Source organism: Ailuropoda melanoleuca, chromosome 3 (genome assembly GCF_002007445.2).
Source record: "Ailuropoda melanoleuca isolate Jingjing chromosome 3, ASM200744v2, whole genome shotgun sequence".
Lineage (NCBI taxonomy): Eukaryota > Metazoa > Chordata > Mammalia > Carnivora > Ursidae > Ailuropoda > Ailuropoda melanoleuca.
The window spans coordinates 3850749-3866753 of record NC_048220.1 but is presented as its reverse complement, the minus strand read 5'-3'; the positions used below and the strand labels follow the sequence as shown (position 1 = coordinate 3866753).

The following is a 16005-nucleotide window of genomic DNA, read 5'->3' as shown; positions in this document are numbered from 1 at the left end:
GCTTTTGAACACTTCGATTGAGTCACTTAAAAATAATTCATTTTTGTTTCTGAAGGATCAGTTCCACGACAAGACCCCTTATACAATTATGTTTGGTCCAGATAAATGTGGAGAAGACTATAAATTGCACTTCATCTTCCGCCACAAAAACCCCAAAACGGGTGTATATGAAGAAAAGCATGCTAAGAGGCCAGACGCAGATCTGAAGACCTATTTTACTGATAAGAAAACACATCTCTATACATTAAGTAAGAAAACATACTAATTGGGGCTATTATGGCACTATACATTTATCATCTGTTTAATTTAAAGATTGTACATCTGGAGAAGACCCAAGCCTGCAGATAAGAGTCTCTGTTGACTTAATATCTTAGCGGTGAAAAGAACTTAATTTCTTAGCACGAAAAAAAGCTGCTTTTCCCATAGGTTGACTTGAGAAGTGGGGTTTGACACCGTTTTAAGAGTAAGCTTTTATGTTCCATGAAGAGCTTTGCTGATTCCCCTCATTTTCTCCCATTGCGGATTTTCTTGTTGATAACATATTAAATAATGGGACACAATAGAAATATATGTATGGTTTTTTCAAATTATCTTTCAGTTGAGCTTTGGATGCTCCAATACCTAGACAGTTGAGGGGTGTGTGTGTGTGTGTGTGTGTGTGTGTGTGTGTTTGTGTGTGTTTTAAGGTTTTATTTATTTGTCAGAGAGAGAGCACAAGCAGGGGGAATGGTAGGGCAGAGGGAGAAGCAGACTGCCTGCTGAGCAAGGAGCCCGATGCAGGACTCGATCCCAGGACTCTGGGATCAAGATGCTTAACTAACTAAGCCATCTAGGCATCCCTAGACAGTTGAATTTAATCATTTGGACGTTGGAATGCCTTTTTTATTTTATTATTATTTTTTGAAGATTTATTTGTTTATTTTTGAGAAAGAGAGGGACCATGTGAGGGAGGGGAGGGGCAGAGGGGGGGAGAGAGAGAGAGAGAGAGAAATCCTCAAGCTCACCCTGCACTGAGTGCAGAGCCTGGCATGGGCTTGAGACTACGACCTGAGATGAAACCAAGAGCCAGCTGCTTAACCAGCTGAGCCACCCAGGGGCCCCTGGAATGTGGGTTTTTTTTTTTTTTTTAAGATTTTATTTATTTATTCGACAGAGATAGAGACAGCCAGCGAGAGAGGGAACACAAGCAGGGGGAGGAGGAGAGGAAGAAGCAGGCTCATAGCGGAAGAGCCTGATGTGGGGCTCGATCCCATAATGCCAGGATCACGCCCTGAGCCGAAGGCAGACGCTTAACCGCTGTACCACCCAGGTGCCCCTGGAATGTGTTTTTTACTTTAATGAACCTTTTCCTGCTGGTTTGAACATATATGGACATGCCTTTTTCCGAAACAATACAGTAACCATTTTTTTTCTTTATAACAAAAGTAATACATACTCCATATAGAATTCAAAAGCTAGAAATAAGCAAAACAAAAGACATTTAAAATTACCTGAAATATCAACATTGTAGTATATGTATTTGGCTGTATGTGTATAAACACGTGTTATATATATATATCTATATATATAGATATATCTATCTATATATATTTTTTAAGATTTTATTCATTTGTCTCAGAGAAAGCACAAGTAGGGGGAGCCGCAGGCAGAGGGAGAAGCAGGCCCCCCGCTGAGCAGGGAGCCCGACTCGGGACTCGATCCCAGGATGCTGGGATCATGACCCTAGCCGCGAAAGCAGACGCTTAAACGACTGAGCCACCCAGGCATCCCAACACGTGTAATTTTTTATTAAAAGTCGAACATGCTAGGGGCTTAGTCGGTTGAGTGGCTCTCGATGTCAGCTTAGGGCATGATCTTGGGGTCATGGGATTAAGCTCTGCGTCGGGTTCCATTTTGCTAAAGGATTCTCTCTTTTGCTCTCCCTCTGCCCCTCTCTTTGCATGCCTACACACGCTTTCTTTCTCTTTTTCAAATAAATCTTTAAAAAGTTGAACGTGCTTATTACACTTGCTCTTTTCACAAAAGTGTAAGAATCTCTCTGTGAGAGTATGACTGATAACACTGCAGGTCTTCATTATCACTGAGGTCAGTGGTGTAGGCGCTTCTTGCTTTCCGTAGTATTCTGGATGTGCTGGGACCTAGTCAGTTGCCTGTGAGACATTTGGGTGTGGGATCCAGGCCTTAAGAGTAAGTCTCACTTAAGATACTTTTATGGATTTAAAGTACCACTGGACTCCAGAAGTACAAACATAAGTAGACATGTGGTTTATTAAAATGAAAAGCTTGTGTACTTGAAATTTTGGTAACACAGATGGTAGTAGTACCAATTCAAAAAATGAGGAAATGGTTTCTTTCTTTTTTTTTTGCTGGGGGGCAGTGGTTATAATAAACTTATTTGCCTGTTGACTGGTGTGTAACCATCTGTGTCAGACCAGTATTACGTTAGTTTATATACCTTTGGTATTTGATGTTTTTAATGTCCGTAAGTAAAGTCTTCTGGCATTTTAAATTTTATGTATCATTTGTTTTTTTGTTTTGTTTTGTTTTGTTTTAAAGATTTTATTTATTTATGTGACAGAGAAACAGCCAGTGAGAGAGGGAACACAGCAGGGGGAGTGGGAGAGGAAGAAGCAGGCTCCCAGCGGAGGAGCCCGATGTGGGACTCGATCCCGGAACGCTGGGATCACGCCCTGAGCCAAAGGCAGACGCTTAACGACTGCACTACCCAGGCGCCCCTATGTATCATTTGTTTTAATTCAAAAATCCTGAGGAACTAGCATTTATGATTTATAGATAAGGAAAAGAGGGTTAACTTACGCAAGGCTCCAGGACCATGTTCTGCCTCTAACACCCCTAGGTCATTACTCTGTGCTTCCGTTTTCTATTAGAAATACGATCTTCTTCTGTGGTAAAGAGAGCTTGGGGAATGAGTGGTTAATTTATTTTTTTAATTGCATTTAATTTCTTTTAGTCTTGAATCCAGATAATAGTTTTGAAATATTAGTGGACCAGTCTGTTGTGAATAGTGGAAATTTGCTGAATGACATGACTCCTCCTGTAAATCCTTCCCGTGAAATTGAGGACCCAGAAGACCAGAAGCCTGAGGATTGGGATGAAAGACCAAAAATACCAGATCCCGATGCTGTCAAACCAGATGACTGGTGAGTCTTTGCAGAACATATGTTCCACGTGGCTTAAGCAACTGAATGTTGGCTAAGATCTCATAATTTCGATAATCTATGATGCTAAGTGGTAGGTAAAACGGAGACCACTATAGCTGAAAAGGGGCCATAGTGGTTATCTGGATTGCCTAATACTGTTTTACAAGCCACAAAATGCTGAAATTGATGATAGAGTTTGCCTGTGGTAACATGGTTGGTTTGTAGCAGAACCTTTCTTGGCCTGGCCCTTCCAGTGCTTTTATGAATTCACATTTAAAAATCTTGAAATTTTATTTTATTTTATTTTTTTAAAGATTCTGGGGCACCTGGGTGGCTCAGTCGGTTACACATCTGCCTTTGGCTCAGGTCATGATCTCAGGGTTCTGGGATCAAGCCCCACATCAGGCTCCCTGCTCAATTTTATTTACTTGAGAGAGAGAATGTACATGTGCATGTGCACAAGCCAGGGGAAGGGTCGGGAGGGAGAGGGAGAAGCAGACTCCCCACTGAGCAGCGAGCCCGATGTGGGGCTTGATCCCAGGACCCTAAGATCATGACCTGAGCCGAAGGCAGATGCTTAACCAACTGAGCCACCCACGTGCCCCGAAATTTTAAATTTTAATTTGAAAAATGACCTGTTTCCCATTTAAATAACACTCAAGACATCTCTGCTCTGTTTTGGGCAGTGGAATACAAAGCCATAGGGATACCATCTGTCCACATGGCTCTCAGTCCAGTTGTGAGGTAGGCAAAGTTGGCATGCATGTAGTGAGTGATCTAATAGTAGGTGTTAGTAGATGACCAGAGCACCAGGTATACCTGGTCTAGGGGCAGTTTCTTGGAGCAGGGCAAGTCAAACTGCACTTGGAAGTGGAGTAAGAAGTCAGGCAAGTGGTGAAGATGGGAAATGGTATTCCCAGCTGAGGAAGAACAGCGTGTAAAAAAAAGGAAAGGAGGGGCGCCTGGGTGGCACAGCGGTTAAGCATTTGCCTTCGGCTCGGGGCGTGATCCCCGCGTTATGGGATCGAGCCCCACATCAGGCTCCTCTGCTATGAGCCTGCTTCTTCCTCTCCCACTCCCCCTGCTTGTGTTCCCACTCTCGCTGGCTGTCTCTATCTCTGTCAAATAAATAAATAAAATCTTTAAAAAAAAAAAAAAAAGGAGTAGGAGTGAGCTTGATGTGTGAGTGACCTTGAGTATATGCTGTGTAGCCTTTCTTGTAGGGTACGGATTGGAGAGTGATAAAAAGTGAAAACAGGGTTGTACTTTTGTGTATGGCCATGTTTGAACTCCGATACAGTGACTTTCAGGAATGTCGGGAAGTGACAAAAAGCAGCTAAATTCTAGCTGATGTTTTTCCTTCCTTAAATATGTGTACCTGAACTTTTATGCTGCACTAGTGTAAACGCTGAATTTACTTGTGTATTCGTGAACATAGATCGGGACTCGGCCTATTTCAGTATAGTACTCCTTAACTAGCTGTTCTGTTCTGGGGGTGGGAGTGTGAATGTTTAGCTTCATTAAAAGGGCGAGCTGAATGTTATACAATGTCATACGATGTTCTCATGCAATTAATTTAAACAAGCATGGGTGAGAAAGAAGCATAATCCTTACTGAGGATAGAAGATGTCTTTGCTTACCAGTTAATGTGGCACTGTTACATAGTAACTATAAAACTTTGAAATTAGTTACTTCTTCGTGAACTTTTATTTTAATTGTTTGAGTTACAATTCACATACTAAAATCCGCCCTGTTAATTGGTACAATTCAGCAATTCAGTATATTCACAGTATTGTGCAACCATCCCCACTGCCTAATTCCAGAACATTTGTATCACCCAAAAAGAAGCCCATACCCATTAAGCAGTTACTTCCTGTTTCCCCCTTCCACCAGCCCCTCAGCAATCACTAAGCTACTTTCTGTCTCTATGGCTTAACCTATTCCGGGCGTAGCATACTGTAATATATGACCTTCCCTGTCTGGCTTCAGTACTTACTTAGCATGTCTTTAGGGTTCATCTGTGTTGAAGCATGTGTCAATACTCATTCCTCTTTCTGAGCGAATAATACTCCATCGTGTAGTTACTGCCACACTTTATCCATTTCTCGTGGACTGACGGTTAGGTGGTTTCCCTGTTTTGGCAATGGTTATGAATCATGCTGCTATGAACAGTCATTACAGGTTTTGGGTGGTTCTACATTTTCATTGCTCTTGGAGCAAAATTGCTGCTGTTTTACTTTTCACCAGTGATGTTATGAGAGTTCTGGTTTCTCCACATCCTCCCCAGCTCTCGTTTTTATCAGTCATTTTTCTTATAGCCATCTAGTGGGTGTGAAGTGATATCTTATTGTGGCTTTGATTTGCATTTCCCTGAAGGCTAACAACGTTACACATCATTTCATGTGCTTATCAGCCTTTTGTGTATCTTTGGAGAAATGTCTATTCACATCCTTTGCCAGTGTTTAAGTTAGGTTGTCTTTTTATTATTGAATTGTCAGAGCTCTCTATGTATCCTGAATACTAGACCACTGTCAGATGAATGAATTTTTCTCTTCTATTTTCTAGAAGGAATTATTTTAAATTTTGAGATTAAGCACGACTGAGATCTTTTCAGATTGCCCTGTTTCAGATTCATAAAGTGAGATCTCATTGTGATTCTTCGGTCAGTGTTGTCATAACTAGCTTTTTCTTTTGTGTTTAAGGGATGAAGATGCCCCAGCTAAGATTCCAGATGAAGACGCTACAAAGCCTGAGGGCTGGTTGGATGATGAGCCCGAATATGTACCCGATCCAGATGCAGAGAAGCCAGAGGATTGGTGAGAGCTTCAGTTAACTTTTTAAATCACCTGCTTTTTTATTGAAGTAAAAGTTAATGATTACATATAGCCAAGTATCCAACTTTAAGTGTAGAGCCCAACAAATCTAATTACCTGTTTGTTTTTAATGCTTCTGTCGTGAAAAACCCTTGTTTCTGGAACTGCGGGAACGAGATGATACTCTAGGGTCACAGGATGACACTGAAAGTGTTACTGCAGGATGTCAGGGGGGCCCTGGCATGGCCGTCCTAGGCCTGCATCACAGAATCCATTTGCAATTTGTGTGTATCTCCCCAGGGATGAAGATATGGATGGAGAATGGGAGGCTCCTCAGATTGCCAACCCTAAGTGTGAGTCGGCCCCTGGGTGTGGTGTCTGGCAGCGACCTATGATTGACAACCCTAATTATAAGGGCAAATGGAAGCCTCCCATGATTGACAATCCTAACTACCAGGTTTGTGCCTCCTGATGGTTGAGTTGCCTCATTGATCTGTTTGTTTGGATAGAAGTTTTGTCTATAGTGAGGCTGCGTGGTTGATCACTGTATTCAAACAATTGAATTAAAAAACAAACTTCAGGGATGCCTGTAGTGTGGTGGGGAGAGGTAGGAGAGGGAGAGAGAGTGTTAGGCCAACTCCGTGCTGAGGGTGGAGCCTGACGTGGGTCTCGATCTCAAGACCCTGAGATCACGACCTGAGCCCAAATCAAGAGTCAGACGTTCAACCGACAGAGCCCCTCAGGTGTTCCTGTCTCCCTTTAAAATGTAAGGTATGGGTGTGTGTCTCTGTGCATATTACTGTGTGTATACTTTTCTGTTTGTAAGTGTATTTTTAGTTGTGCAGTCAAGCAATAAGATAAATTAAAATTGCTTTTTATTTTTTCTTTTTTTTTTTTTTTTTTTTAAAGTTTTTTTTTTTTTTTTCAACAGAANCTGGGATCACGCCCTGAGCCGAAGGCAGACGCTTAACCGCTGTGCCACCCAGGCGCCCCTAAAATTGCCTTTTAATTAAAACCACCCTTTAGCTGTTCTGTGGATGGCCATTTGGGTGGATTGCCTTCCCCCCTTTTTGCTTTCAGAGTCTTTACTGCACTGATCACCCTTGCGCATGTCTGGGTATATGTGGTAACTATTCCTCTAGCTAGTTATCAAGAAGGACAGTTGCTGGTTGAAGGTCACGTACATTGCAAATCACCACTGAGCAAGCCTGTGCTTGTTCAAGGCCATTCGTTGATAAGAGTCTGTTGGAATGTGCCAGGCAGAGCGAGGTGTTGGTTTGGGTCAAGGGCAGGGCTGAGGTTAGAAATCGAAAGTAGTTGGAGTCCAGACACCTTCATCGTTTTTCTCCCTGGTACTCAGTTATGTTTTACAAAGTCAATACTTCACTGATCATGCAGAATTCGTCTTAATTCTTATTTAGGTTCACCATAGCTTGCGTTGTTTTTTATCTGAAATGTTTTTAAAAATACATTTTTTTTTCTCCAGGGAATCTGGAAGCCCCGGAAAATACCAAATCCGGATTTCTTTGAAGATCTGGAACCTTTCAAAATGACTCCTTTTAGCGCTATCGGTTTGGAACTGTGGTCCATGACCTCAGACATTTTTTTTGACAACTTTATTGTTTGTGGGGATCGAAGAGTAGTTGATGATTGGGCCAATGATGGATGGGGTCTGAAGAAAGCTGCTGACGGGGCTGCTGAGGTTTGTGCTCACTTGCTGCTTACGCGTTTATGTCTGGCATTGCTGGTGACAAATCGTTCCTTTTGTGGCAGGCTATCTTCTAGGATTTGCTTTTCCCTTTCTTGAGAATATTGGTATAAAACGTGTGACCGGGTGCCTGCTAAAGACAAAATACTGGGTGTTTGGACATGATTTCATTAGTCTAATGCAATGGCTTTAGATTTCCTATTTGTGTTATGGGTAGGGTAATTTTTTTTTTTTTAATGTGCTGAAGTATGTTTAACAAAATTTGCCATTTAGGGTATTTTAATGCACTCTTAAATGTTTAATCTTGGTTTACCAGTATATGCCATTTTCGCACAATTGGCCACATGGCCAGGCTGTGAGTGGGAGAGCCAGAGATACTGAGATCAAGAAATTCTTTATTCACTGGCCCTGAGGTTAAGGGGGCCTCTGGCAGGCGATTAAGAAACCCGTGTTCACATCTGTGAAAGGGAAATTACCTTGATGATAAGAGTGGGGGGGAAATGGAGGCTTTTCTTTTATTTCCTTTTTATGTTGTATGAATATCTTGGCTCCAACCCTTTGACAAAGGAGGAGCCTGAGTAGTGCCAGGCAGAAATTGAACAGAGGGACAGTGCAGCCTATATTTGGTGTCCAAACCAAGGACCTGAAATCTGTCCTGTCCTGTTTTTCAGCCAGGTGTGGTGGGGCAGATGATTGAGGCCGCTGAGGAGCGCCCGTGGCTCTGGGTGGTCTACATTTTGACCGTAGCTCTGCCTGTGTTTCTCGTTATCCTCTTCTGCTGCTCTGGAAAGGTAGGAGTTTTTCTGTTCAGTCACTTTTTAAAAGAACTCTTTATATTAGTATAACTAAGATCTGTTGCCTCAGGTTTTCTCAGTAGCGACTGGGCCACATCTGAAACCTTACTCACTGGTCTCAGTGGCCATTTATTGTGCCCAGATGGGAGCAGGATTTACAGCCCTTCAGTGTCTAGTAGTAGTTAAGCCTGCTGTATTACTCTTGCCTAATATTTGGCAGCAGTTTTCTGGAAAACAAAAATAAAAAACCCAACAACTTAGATACAAAACCAGCCATCTGGGCCCAAACCAGCTTTTCCTCCTTGGCATAGCTGTTTGTATTCAAACACTTTATAATTCAGTCTTTGATTTTTTTCATTATCCATTCTTCCCTCTGCATCCCTACTCTCCCCCCAAAAAATACATGTGGGGGGATAATGCAGCCTTATCGTAAAGTCTTTCTTGTTTAGTCTTTGTTGTATGTAGTCCAAAAACCAGGAAAGAGAATTTTGCTTAGGCGCTCTCCTATTAAATGAGGATTGTGTTTCACCTCACATTCGATATGTTTTATAACCTGAGCCCCAAAGTTCCTTCTTCAGCCTTCTCCCCCACCACGTTTCTGTCTGCGTGTCTCTGCCTCAGTCATCTTGACTGTTTAAATCTGCATGTTCCTCTCTCACCCCTTGGTTCTTACTGTTCCTTCTGCCTTTGACCCACACACACATGCTCACTGAAGAGAAAGCTCTCAGGGCGGGAATTCTGTCTTAACATTTTTATTTACACCAGTATATGGCCTCGTGCTGAACTTTTTCATAGGCATTCAGTAATTGTATAATAATGTAGTACCTAAAAATGTGAACAAAACTGTTGCACTTTGGGGGAATATTTCAGAAACAGTCTAGTCCCGCGGAGTACAAGAAGACCGATGCTCCTCAACCAGATGTGAAGGAGGAAGAAGAAGAAAAGGAAGAGGAAAAGGACAAGGGAGATGAGGAGGAGGAGGGCGAAGAAAAACTTGGTAAGTAGACCCCAGAATATCTGCTTTAGGCCAAGACCCTAAGGCGTTTCAAACTCAGAAGCAAGTTATGATAAAGCTTGCCCTGGACTCCAGAGGTTGTGTTCTAAGGCTACTGGTCTCATCATCCAAAACAAGTACTAGGTTTTGCTCAGTTCATTGTACTTTTGGTCTTTGTCTCAGAAGAGAAGCAGAAAAGTGATGCTGAAGAAGACGGTGGCACTGCCAGTCAGGAGGAGGACGACAGGAAACCTAAAGCAGAGGTAACAGAAGGGGGAGTACGTTTTCCGGCCCAGGCAGCTCAGGGGAAGGTGCCTGTAAGTAGGTGCTTTTTTCAGAGGGTAATTTTCATGGGCTGTGGCAGTAAAAAAAAAAAAAAAAAAAAAGTGAGAATTAATTTTGTAAAAGTGGAATTCTTAGCAACACAGGTACACATTCCCTTGGATCATTTTAAACTACATCTGAATCTCAGAAGTATTTTTCTGTGCTGCGGATGGTTTTCTGGAATAAGCAGGATTCAGGGGAAAACCAATAAAATGTTTGTGAAGATGGTAACTTCAGGTTATTATTCAACACGTCTGTCTCCTCTCTCTCTCCTCACTGTGCCCTGAAAAAGTATTTCCTTCCCTGGTGGTCTAGTGGTTAGGAGGGGAAAAAAAGTATTTCTTGAATAATGATTTCATTGTATTCTAAAATTTTTGTCCCTGTTGCTCATGGATTTGTTCATTCAACAAATATTTATGGAGTGCCCATCATGGGTGGCAGATTGTCAGTGAACAAGACAAAGATACCCTTCCTCTGGGGAGCCGAAATTCCAGTGGGAGGAGACAGACAATACGCAGTAGGATTATAAGGAAGTAAATGAATAGTATGTTAGGAAGTGATAGGCCCTGAAAAATAAAAGTAGGACAGGAAAAGGTATTGGAAGTACTGGATGTGGGATGGGTTGCAGTGTTAGAGATGGTAGGCCTTGTTGAAGAGGTGACCCTGGGGCAGACCTGAAGGAGATAAAGGACTTGCCGTAGAGCTGTCCATGGGAAGAACATTCCTGGCCGAGACGACGGCCAGTACGGAGGCCTAAAGTAGTAGAAGACCATGTGGCCAGTAGAGTGAGGGGCAGAGAAAAGGAGGGTGGGGAAGGCTCCAGATTGGGTGGGGCCTTCCAGGCCCTAGTGTGGGCTTGGCTTCTCCTCCTGTGAAATGGGCAGCCACTGCAGGCTTTGGGGCACAGGAATGACAGACCTGATTATGCTGGCTGCTGTGTTTTCTACAGACCAGGGAGAGCCAACGAGACTAGTTAGAAGGCTGCTGTTTTAATGCAGGCAAGATGCAGTGGCTCTGAGCAGGGTGATAGGAGAGGAGAGTGTGAGCACTCACTGGGCTTTTGGGTCCAGATTTCAGGTGGATTGGATAGGACGTTTGAGGGAAAGAGAATAATCTATACCTTTCTTGGGGCCGTTTTCCAAGCACTACTCTGTTTCAGTCTGCTCCTTCCTGGAAAACCCTACCCAGTTTCCATCCCAGCTTCTACAGCTGCCCCTCCATCAATAAAGTCAATGCTGTTTGTATCTTCTGTGGCTATATTCTGTTTCAACTACAGTGTGAACTTTCGACTTCTTTCGGGTAGGGACCGGTCTCACACACTGATTTTATATTCCCCAGTCTTCCTCAGAGAGTAAGACGTCGAGCTGTAGAGCAGGAGGAGCCCTGGGCTTACAGTCTTGACCGTTGTGTGTGGCTCTGCTGGGATAGTCTTCCATCCCCTGAGATTCTAGCTTTCCCAGCCTCAGAGCGGGCCTAAGGTGCCCACAGGCCAGTAGGTTCAGTTATTCAGGATTGAGCGAGATCACGTGGGAAAGCATGGCATCTGGTCCTTTTTACAGAAAATGTTGATGGGTTAGTTTGAGGGAAGTGCATGTTTATAGAAAACAATACGGACTAAATTAGAGCACAGAGAACCCTGCCACCTCTGAGACAACCGTTGTCTTTGGTGCATTTTCTTCTAATCATTTTTCTTCTCTTGTTTTTTCCTCAGATGGGTTACCCTCAGCCTGGCTGATCTTGAAAGCTTGGGGAAGTTTTAACTTGTTTAAAGCATGCTAATTGTAGTGAATTTCTTATTTTTTCAACCAACAGGAGGATGAAATTTTGAACAGATCACCAAGAAACAGAAAGCCACGAAGAGAGTGAAACAATCTTAAGAACTTGATCTGTGATTCCCTTTCCCTCCCCTTCCCCTGCAAGCGTGGTCCTAGGAGAGGGCCTGGCACACCTTAGGTCGAAACTCAGAAAAACCTCAAGACGTCACCATCGACAGGTTCCAGTCGAACACTAGCCCGTGTAATTGTAAACATCTAAGCAGTCAGTACTTGCAGTTGTGACATAAAGGAGCCTGTTTCTGTAGAAAGAAAGCATATAACACGAATGGTTGTGAAATGTAACATGAAGCAACTAACTTGTATTTTGTTTTTTGTTTTTGGTTTTAAACATCTTTGTTTTTTAAACTAGAGTGATAGAACTTTGCCAGTCTTTGAAATCTTGGCTTAATTTAACATATTAATCTGTCCATGCAGAAATAACACCGACCTTTAGAAATGCTAGGGGGATGAATTGCAGTTTTCATAACCAAATTTGTTTTTTAAGTTTGGTATTACGAAACATTCAAGTGTTCTCTGTCCCTTAAAATTGATAATCATGTTGAAAGTGCAGTTGTTCGTGGTTATAATCTTGTTTCGCTTGCTTCCATCACCTAGTTCCTCCTAAGGAAACTGAGGAGATGGATTGGATGGAACCCCAAATTTATGTAAAGGTTCTGTTTCAGTTGTATTAAAAATAGACATACAGAAAGAAGAAACTTTTCCTCTTGATGTTGGTTAGGCCGTACTGTGCGTGTGTTCTGTTGCCCTTGGGACAGCTCCGTTCCCAGACAGCTTTGCAGTCAGTGGAGGAGGTGGCATAAGGTGGCACTCGGGCAGTCATGCTTCCCAACTGGGAGAGTCTGGGCTCCAGCCTTCCAGAGCAGGTGGCTGTTTAAGGAATGCTCCCAGGGCCTGGGAGCTCCCAAGTAGACGCCGGTGTTTTCATCACTTCTTCCACTGTGTTGACACTGTTTCCTTCCCTGTTTCCCCAGACCCCCAGCTTTCTCCTCTGCTATGCATTTTCTTCACAGCGCAGCTTGCAGTCCGTCGCTGAAAATGATTATAAGCTCCGCATAGTGTTCAGCTTTATTGTGATTAAGTGTGTGTTTCTTCTTCCTTTTTTAAGCAGACCCACACCTTTCCAGGGTCAAAGTACAGGATAGAATACTGTCTTTCATTTTTATCCATTTCTTTTACTCTGTGTAAAGACTTGGGAAGTCTAAGCCAGAGGTGAGCCAATTCAGAATTGACTGTAATTGAACACAGGCTAAAAGTATTTATGGGAGGAGTGACATACAGCATGAATTATCTGAATTTTTTTTTCTTTTTCTTTTTTTTTTTTAGCTGCTAAACTTTTTAAGTCTTCATTTGCAGTTCATGTAACACTTGTGTCTTAAATTACATGATAAAGCAGTCCTGTTGAAAAAAAATTTTTTTTGTTTGGGTATGTGGCTTGTAGAATTCTTTAAAAAGTGATTTTAGATTTTTTTTTTTTCATGTGGAATGCAGATGGGTGCTATCAGAGCCTCTCCCCCATCACTATAGTGTAATATCATTATTACACCACACTGAAATGTATTCAGAATTGTTTTAGCTTTATTCTTTCTTCAGAGGTGTTTCAAATGTACCGATGATACTGTTTCTTGCACTGAATATATAAACACTCCAAAGTGTTTATATTGGGGAGATTTGGGGAGGAAGTATATTCGTAAAAGATGAAGGCTGTATCTGTTTATTTTGTTTATCTTCAATTTTTTACTGGTTCATTGAAATTCTTATGAGGGTGGGATGAATTTTTTCTTGCTGTTCAGTGCTTTATCCTTTTCATCTGTTGTTCTGTGGTCACAGTGACCTTAGCTATGTAGCAGACTTTCCCAAATGTATTGAGTGCAAATAAACAGTTACTTAGCAAGACCTGAAAATATGTCTGCAGGTTTCTCCTTGAAGTAAGTGTGTGTGAAGTAAATTTCCAGCAACCTGCCTTCCTCACTTTCCATTGATGTTACATCTCATGTCTCACTTAACAGTTTTTTCCAGCTGAGCTGTGGAATGACAAGTATAAATTAGAGTGTTCATTTGCCTTTCCAGGATCATTTAGCAAAAATTGTCAAAAGAAAAAGAAAAACAAAACAAAAGTCTTTCCTTGGTTCTCTTTTTCATTCTTTGTTGAAGGTGCAGCCTTCTGATTAAATGTCTGACACATTAATGAGTGACCTGCAGTGTTTAGCTCTTAAAATGCACTTACGTAATAGTTCTACGTGCTGGCTGTCTGTCACAGTGTTGTAAAATGCCCACTCCATCAGATGTGATCCTCGATTTCTCTTATCCACAAAATACTCTCCATATTTCTCAAATTGTCACATCACTAAATGGTATTACATTAAAGCCCTGTGTTAAGTGTCTCCTTTTGACTGAGCTTCTTCATGGTAACTTTCAAGTGTTTTACTGCAGAGAATGTGGACGGTTGAGTAATTAGTTAATGTCACCATGTGAATTTGATCCAATCAATTCCCTGTAAATTCTGCCTTTTTCTGGTGGATTGGGGGTCAGCAGTTTCTGTTTTATAATAGGGATAGCAGCTCAGAAGGGGGGACAGTAATTTGTACATAATCTTTTTTTTTTTTTTTTAAGATTTTATTTATTTATTTGACAGAGCGAGCACAAGCAGAGGAAGCGGGAGAGGGAGAAGCAGGGTCTCTGCTGAGCAGAGAACCCGACACAGGGCTCGATCCCATCAGGACCTGAGCCGAAGGCAGACACCTAACTGAGCCAACCAGGCGCCCCACCACCCCTTTAAAAGATTTTATGATAATATTCTTTAAGATGTATGGGAGCCATTGAACTTTTAAATTTTTATTAGAGAATGTTCAGAATCAGACTCCACTTTTACATATTCTTACGTATTTCAGGGATGTTTTTGAAAGGCCAAAACGTCTTAAATATGTGACATATAGGCTTTTGGATTCCTTACTAGAAGAGAAGTACACAGAGTGTAGTAGTACTCTTAGTTACTATTATCTCCCCTATTAGAAAATAGTTTAATTCTAATGTAAAATATATGTTTGAAGACTGGAAAAAAAAGCAGAACCATTGATGTGGCCTTCATTGGCTCTTAGGCACTTTTGCCTTGGGCCACTTGAATTTATTTTTTACTGCATCTGTATAAAAAATACTACTTGAATAAGAACTCATTTTCTTTTTCCTTCTGATTTTAAAATATTTTTGTGGGCCCTACTGTAACAAGTGTTCGAGCTGTTGGTGGTCCTGGCACCTCCTGTTTAACTTTTTAGCAATTAGGGTGCCCATGACTGTATCTCTTGGGCCAACGCAGGCTTATTTACCTAGTTTTAGTAATGAGTCATTGCTCCTGTTCCCCCCCCCCCGGCCGACTCCCACCCCCTATGCCTGCTGGTTATAATACTCAACGGAATTGTCTCTGGTTGCATTTTGTTGAGTGACTCAATTTTACCTAAGCCACCGTCCTTAAATGGCAGGCCAGGCTCCCTGTTTTTTGGCTGAAGCAGCATCCTATACAGTTCTAGTCCCCACTAATGGAGCTAGCTCAACTCTTCCTCACACCCTCCTCTTCGCATCTGCCTTTTTTTTTTTCTTCTTAAGTATTTTTGAAACTTGTTCAAACTTTTGTATTAGGTAGAAACTGACAGCCCCAGTGATTCAGAATGGTGCAAGAGGAAGCCTCCAGCTCAGTCGTGGACAATTCCGACCATTTTTGAGGCCGGATGTAAGGAATGCGGTCGAAAAACAGCTGACATTGAAAAAGCGTGGCTACTTTTGAGTTTATGAAAACATCTCAAAGGCAGCAGGGGAAGAAAATGGTGAAGCGCTGTAGTGCCAGGCGGGCGTCCGGGTCGGGCAGTTAGGCTACGCCGCGCGGACTGCCCCTTTCCTCCGCGGGCCCGGAAGGGCCTGCCGGCGAGGGGTGGCGTTTAGGACCGGCTCCCGTCGGTCATACTTAGCCCTGTGCCCCGCACTGAGGCCCGCCCAGGCGCTTCCCTCCGCCCCTCACTTGAGAGTTCCTTTTAAACTCCGGCTCGGGAGCCCCAGCGCGCCTCCTACGTGCTCGCCCCCGCCCCTCGGGCGGCCCGCTCTTCCTCCTCTGATTGGCCGCAGTGCCTGCTCATCAGCCGTGACGCCGGGGTCGCCTGCCGGGGCCCCGCCCTCTTCCGAGAGCCCTGAAAACAATTTTAAGATGGCGGCGGCGGCGGCGCGGAAAACAATGGGGCCGAGGCGGCGGGGACAGGCCGAAGCCTGAGGTGGGCAGCGAGCGCCGGCCCGGGTCGGGTCGAGCGGGGCCCGAGAAAGACCCGCCGCCGCGCGCGAGCTCGCTCCGCAGCCCGCGGGGCCATGGCGCGGCCGTGAGGCGGCCGGGCCGCCGG

General features: G+C 43.1%; 1 protein-coding gene across 2 annotated transcripts in view; it reads left to right on the top strand.

Annotated features, from left to right (window-relative positions):
* CANX (calnexin) overlaps positions 1-14010 on the top strand; it is a 32648-nt gene extending 18638 nt beyond the window's left edge. The window contains exons 7-15 of one of the 2 annotated variants that reach the window (XM_034655837.1): positions 56-248; positions 2972-3161; positions 5864-5977; positions 6275-6431; positions 7461-7676; positions 8354-8473; positions 9347-9473; positions 9654-9787; positions 11607-14010. In XM_034655837.1, coding sequence (XP_034511728.1) covers positions 56-248; positions 2972-3161; positions 5864-5977; positions 6275-6431; positions 7461-7676; positions 8354-8473; positions 9347-9473; positions 9654-9787; positions 11607-11660 — 1305 coding nt within the window. In that variant the 3' untranslated portion in view covers positions 11661-14010. The remainder of the gene's footprint in view (positions 1-55; positions 249-2971; positions 3162-5863; positions 5978-6274; positions 6432-7460; positions 7677-8353; positions 8474-9346; positions 9474-9653; positions 9788-11606) is intronic. The other variant, XM_002921122.4, reaches the window with a different exon arrangement.
* The last annotated feature ends 1995 nt before the right edge of the window (positions 14011-16005 follow it).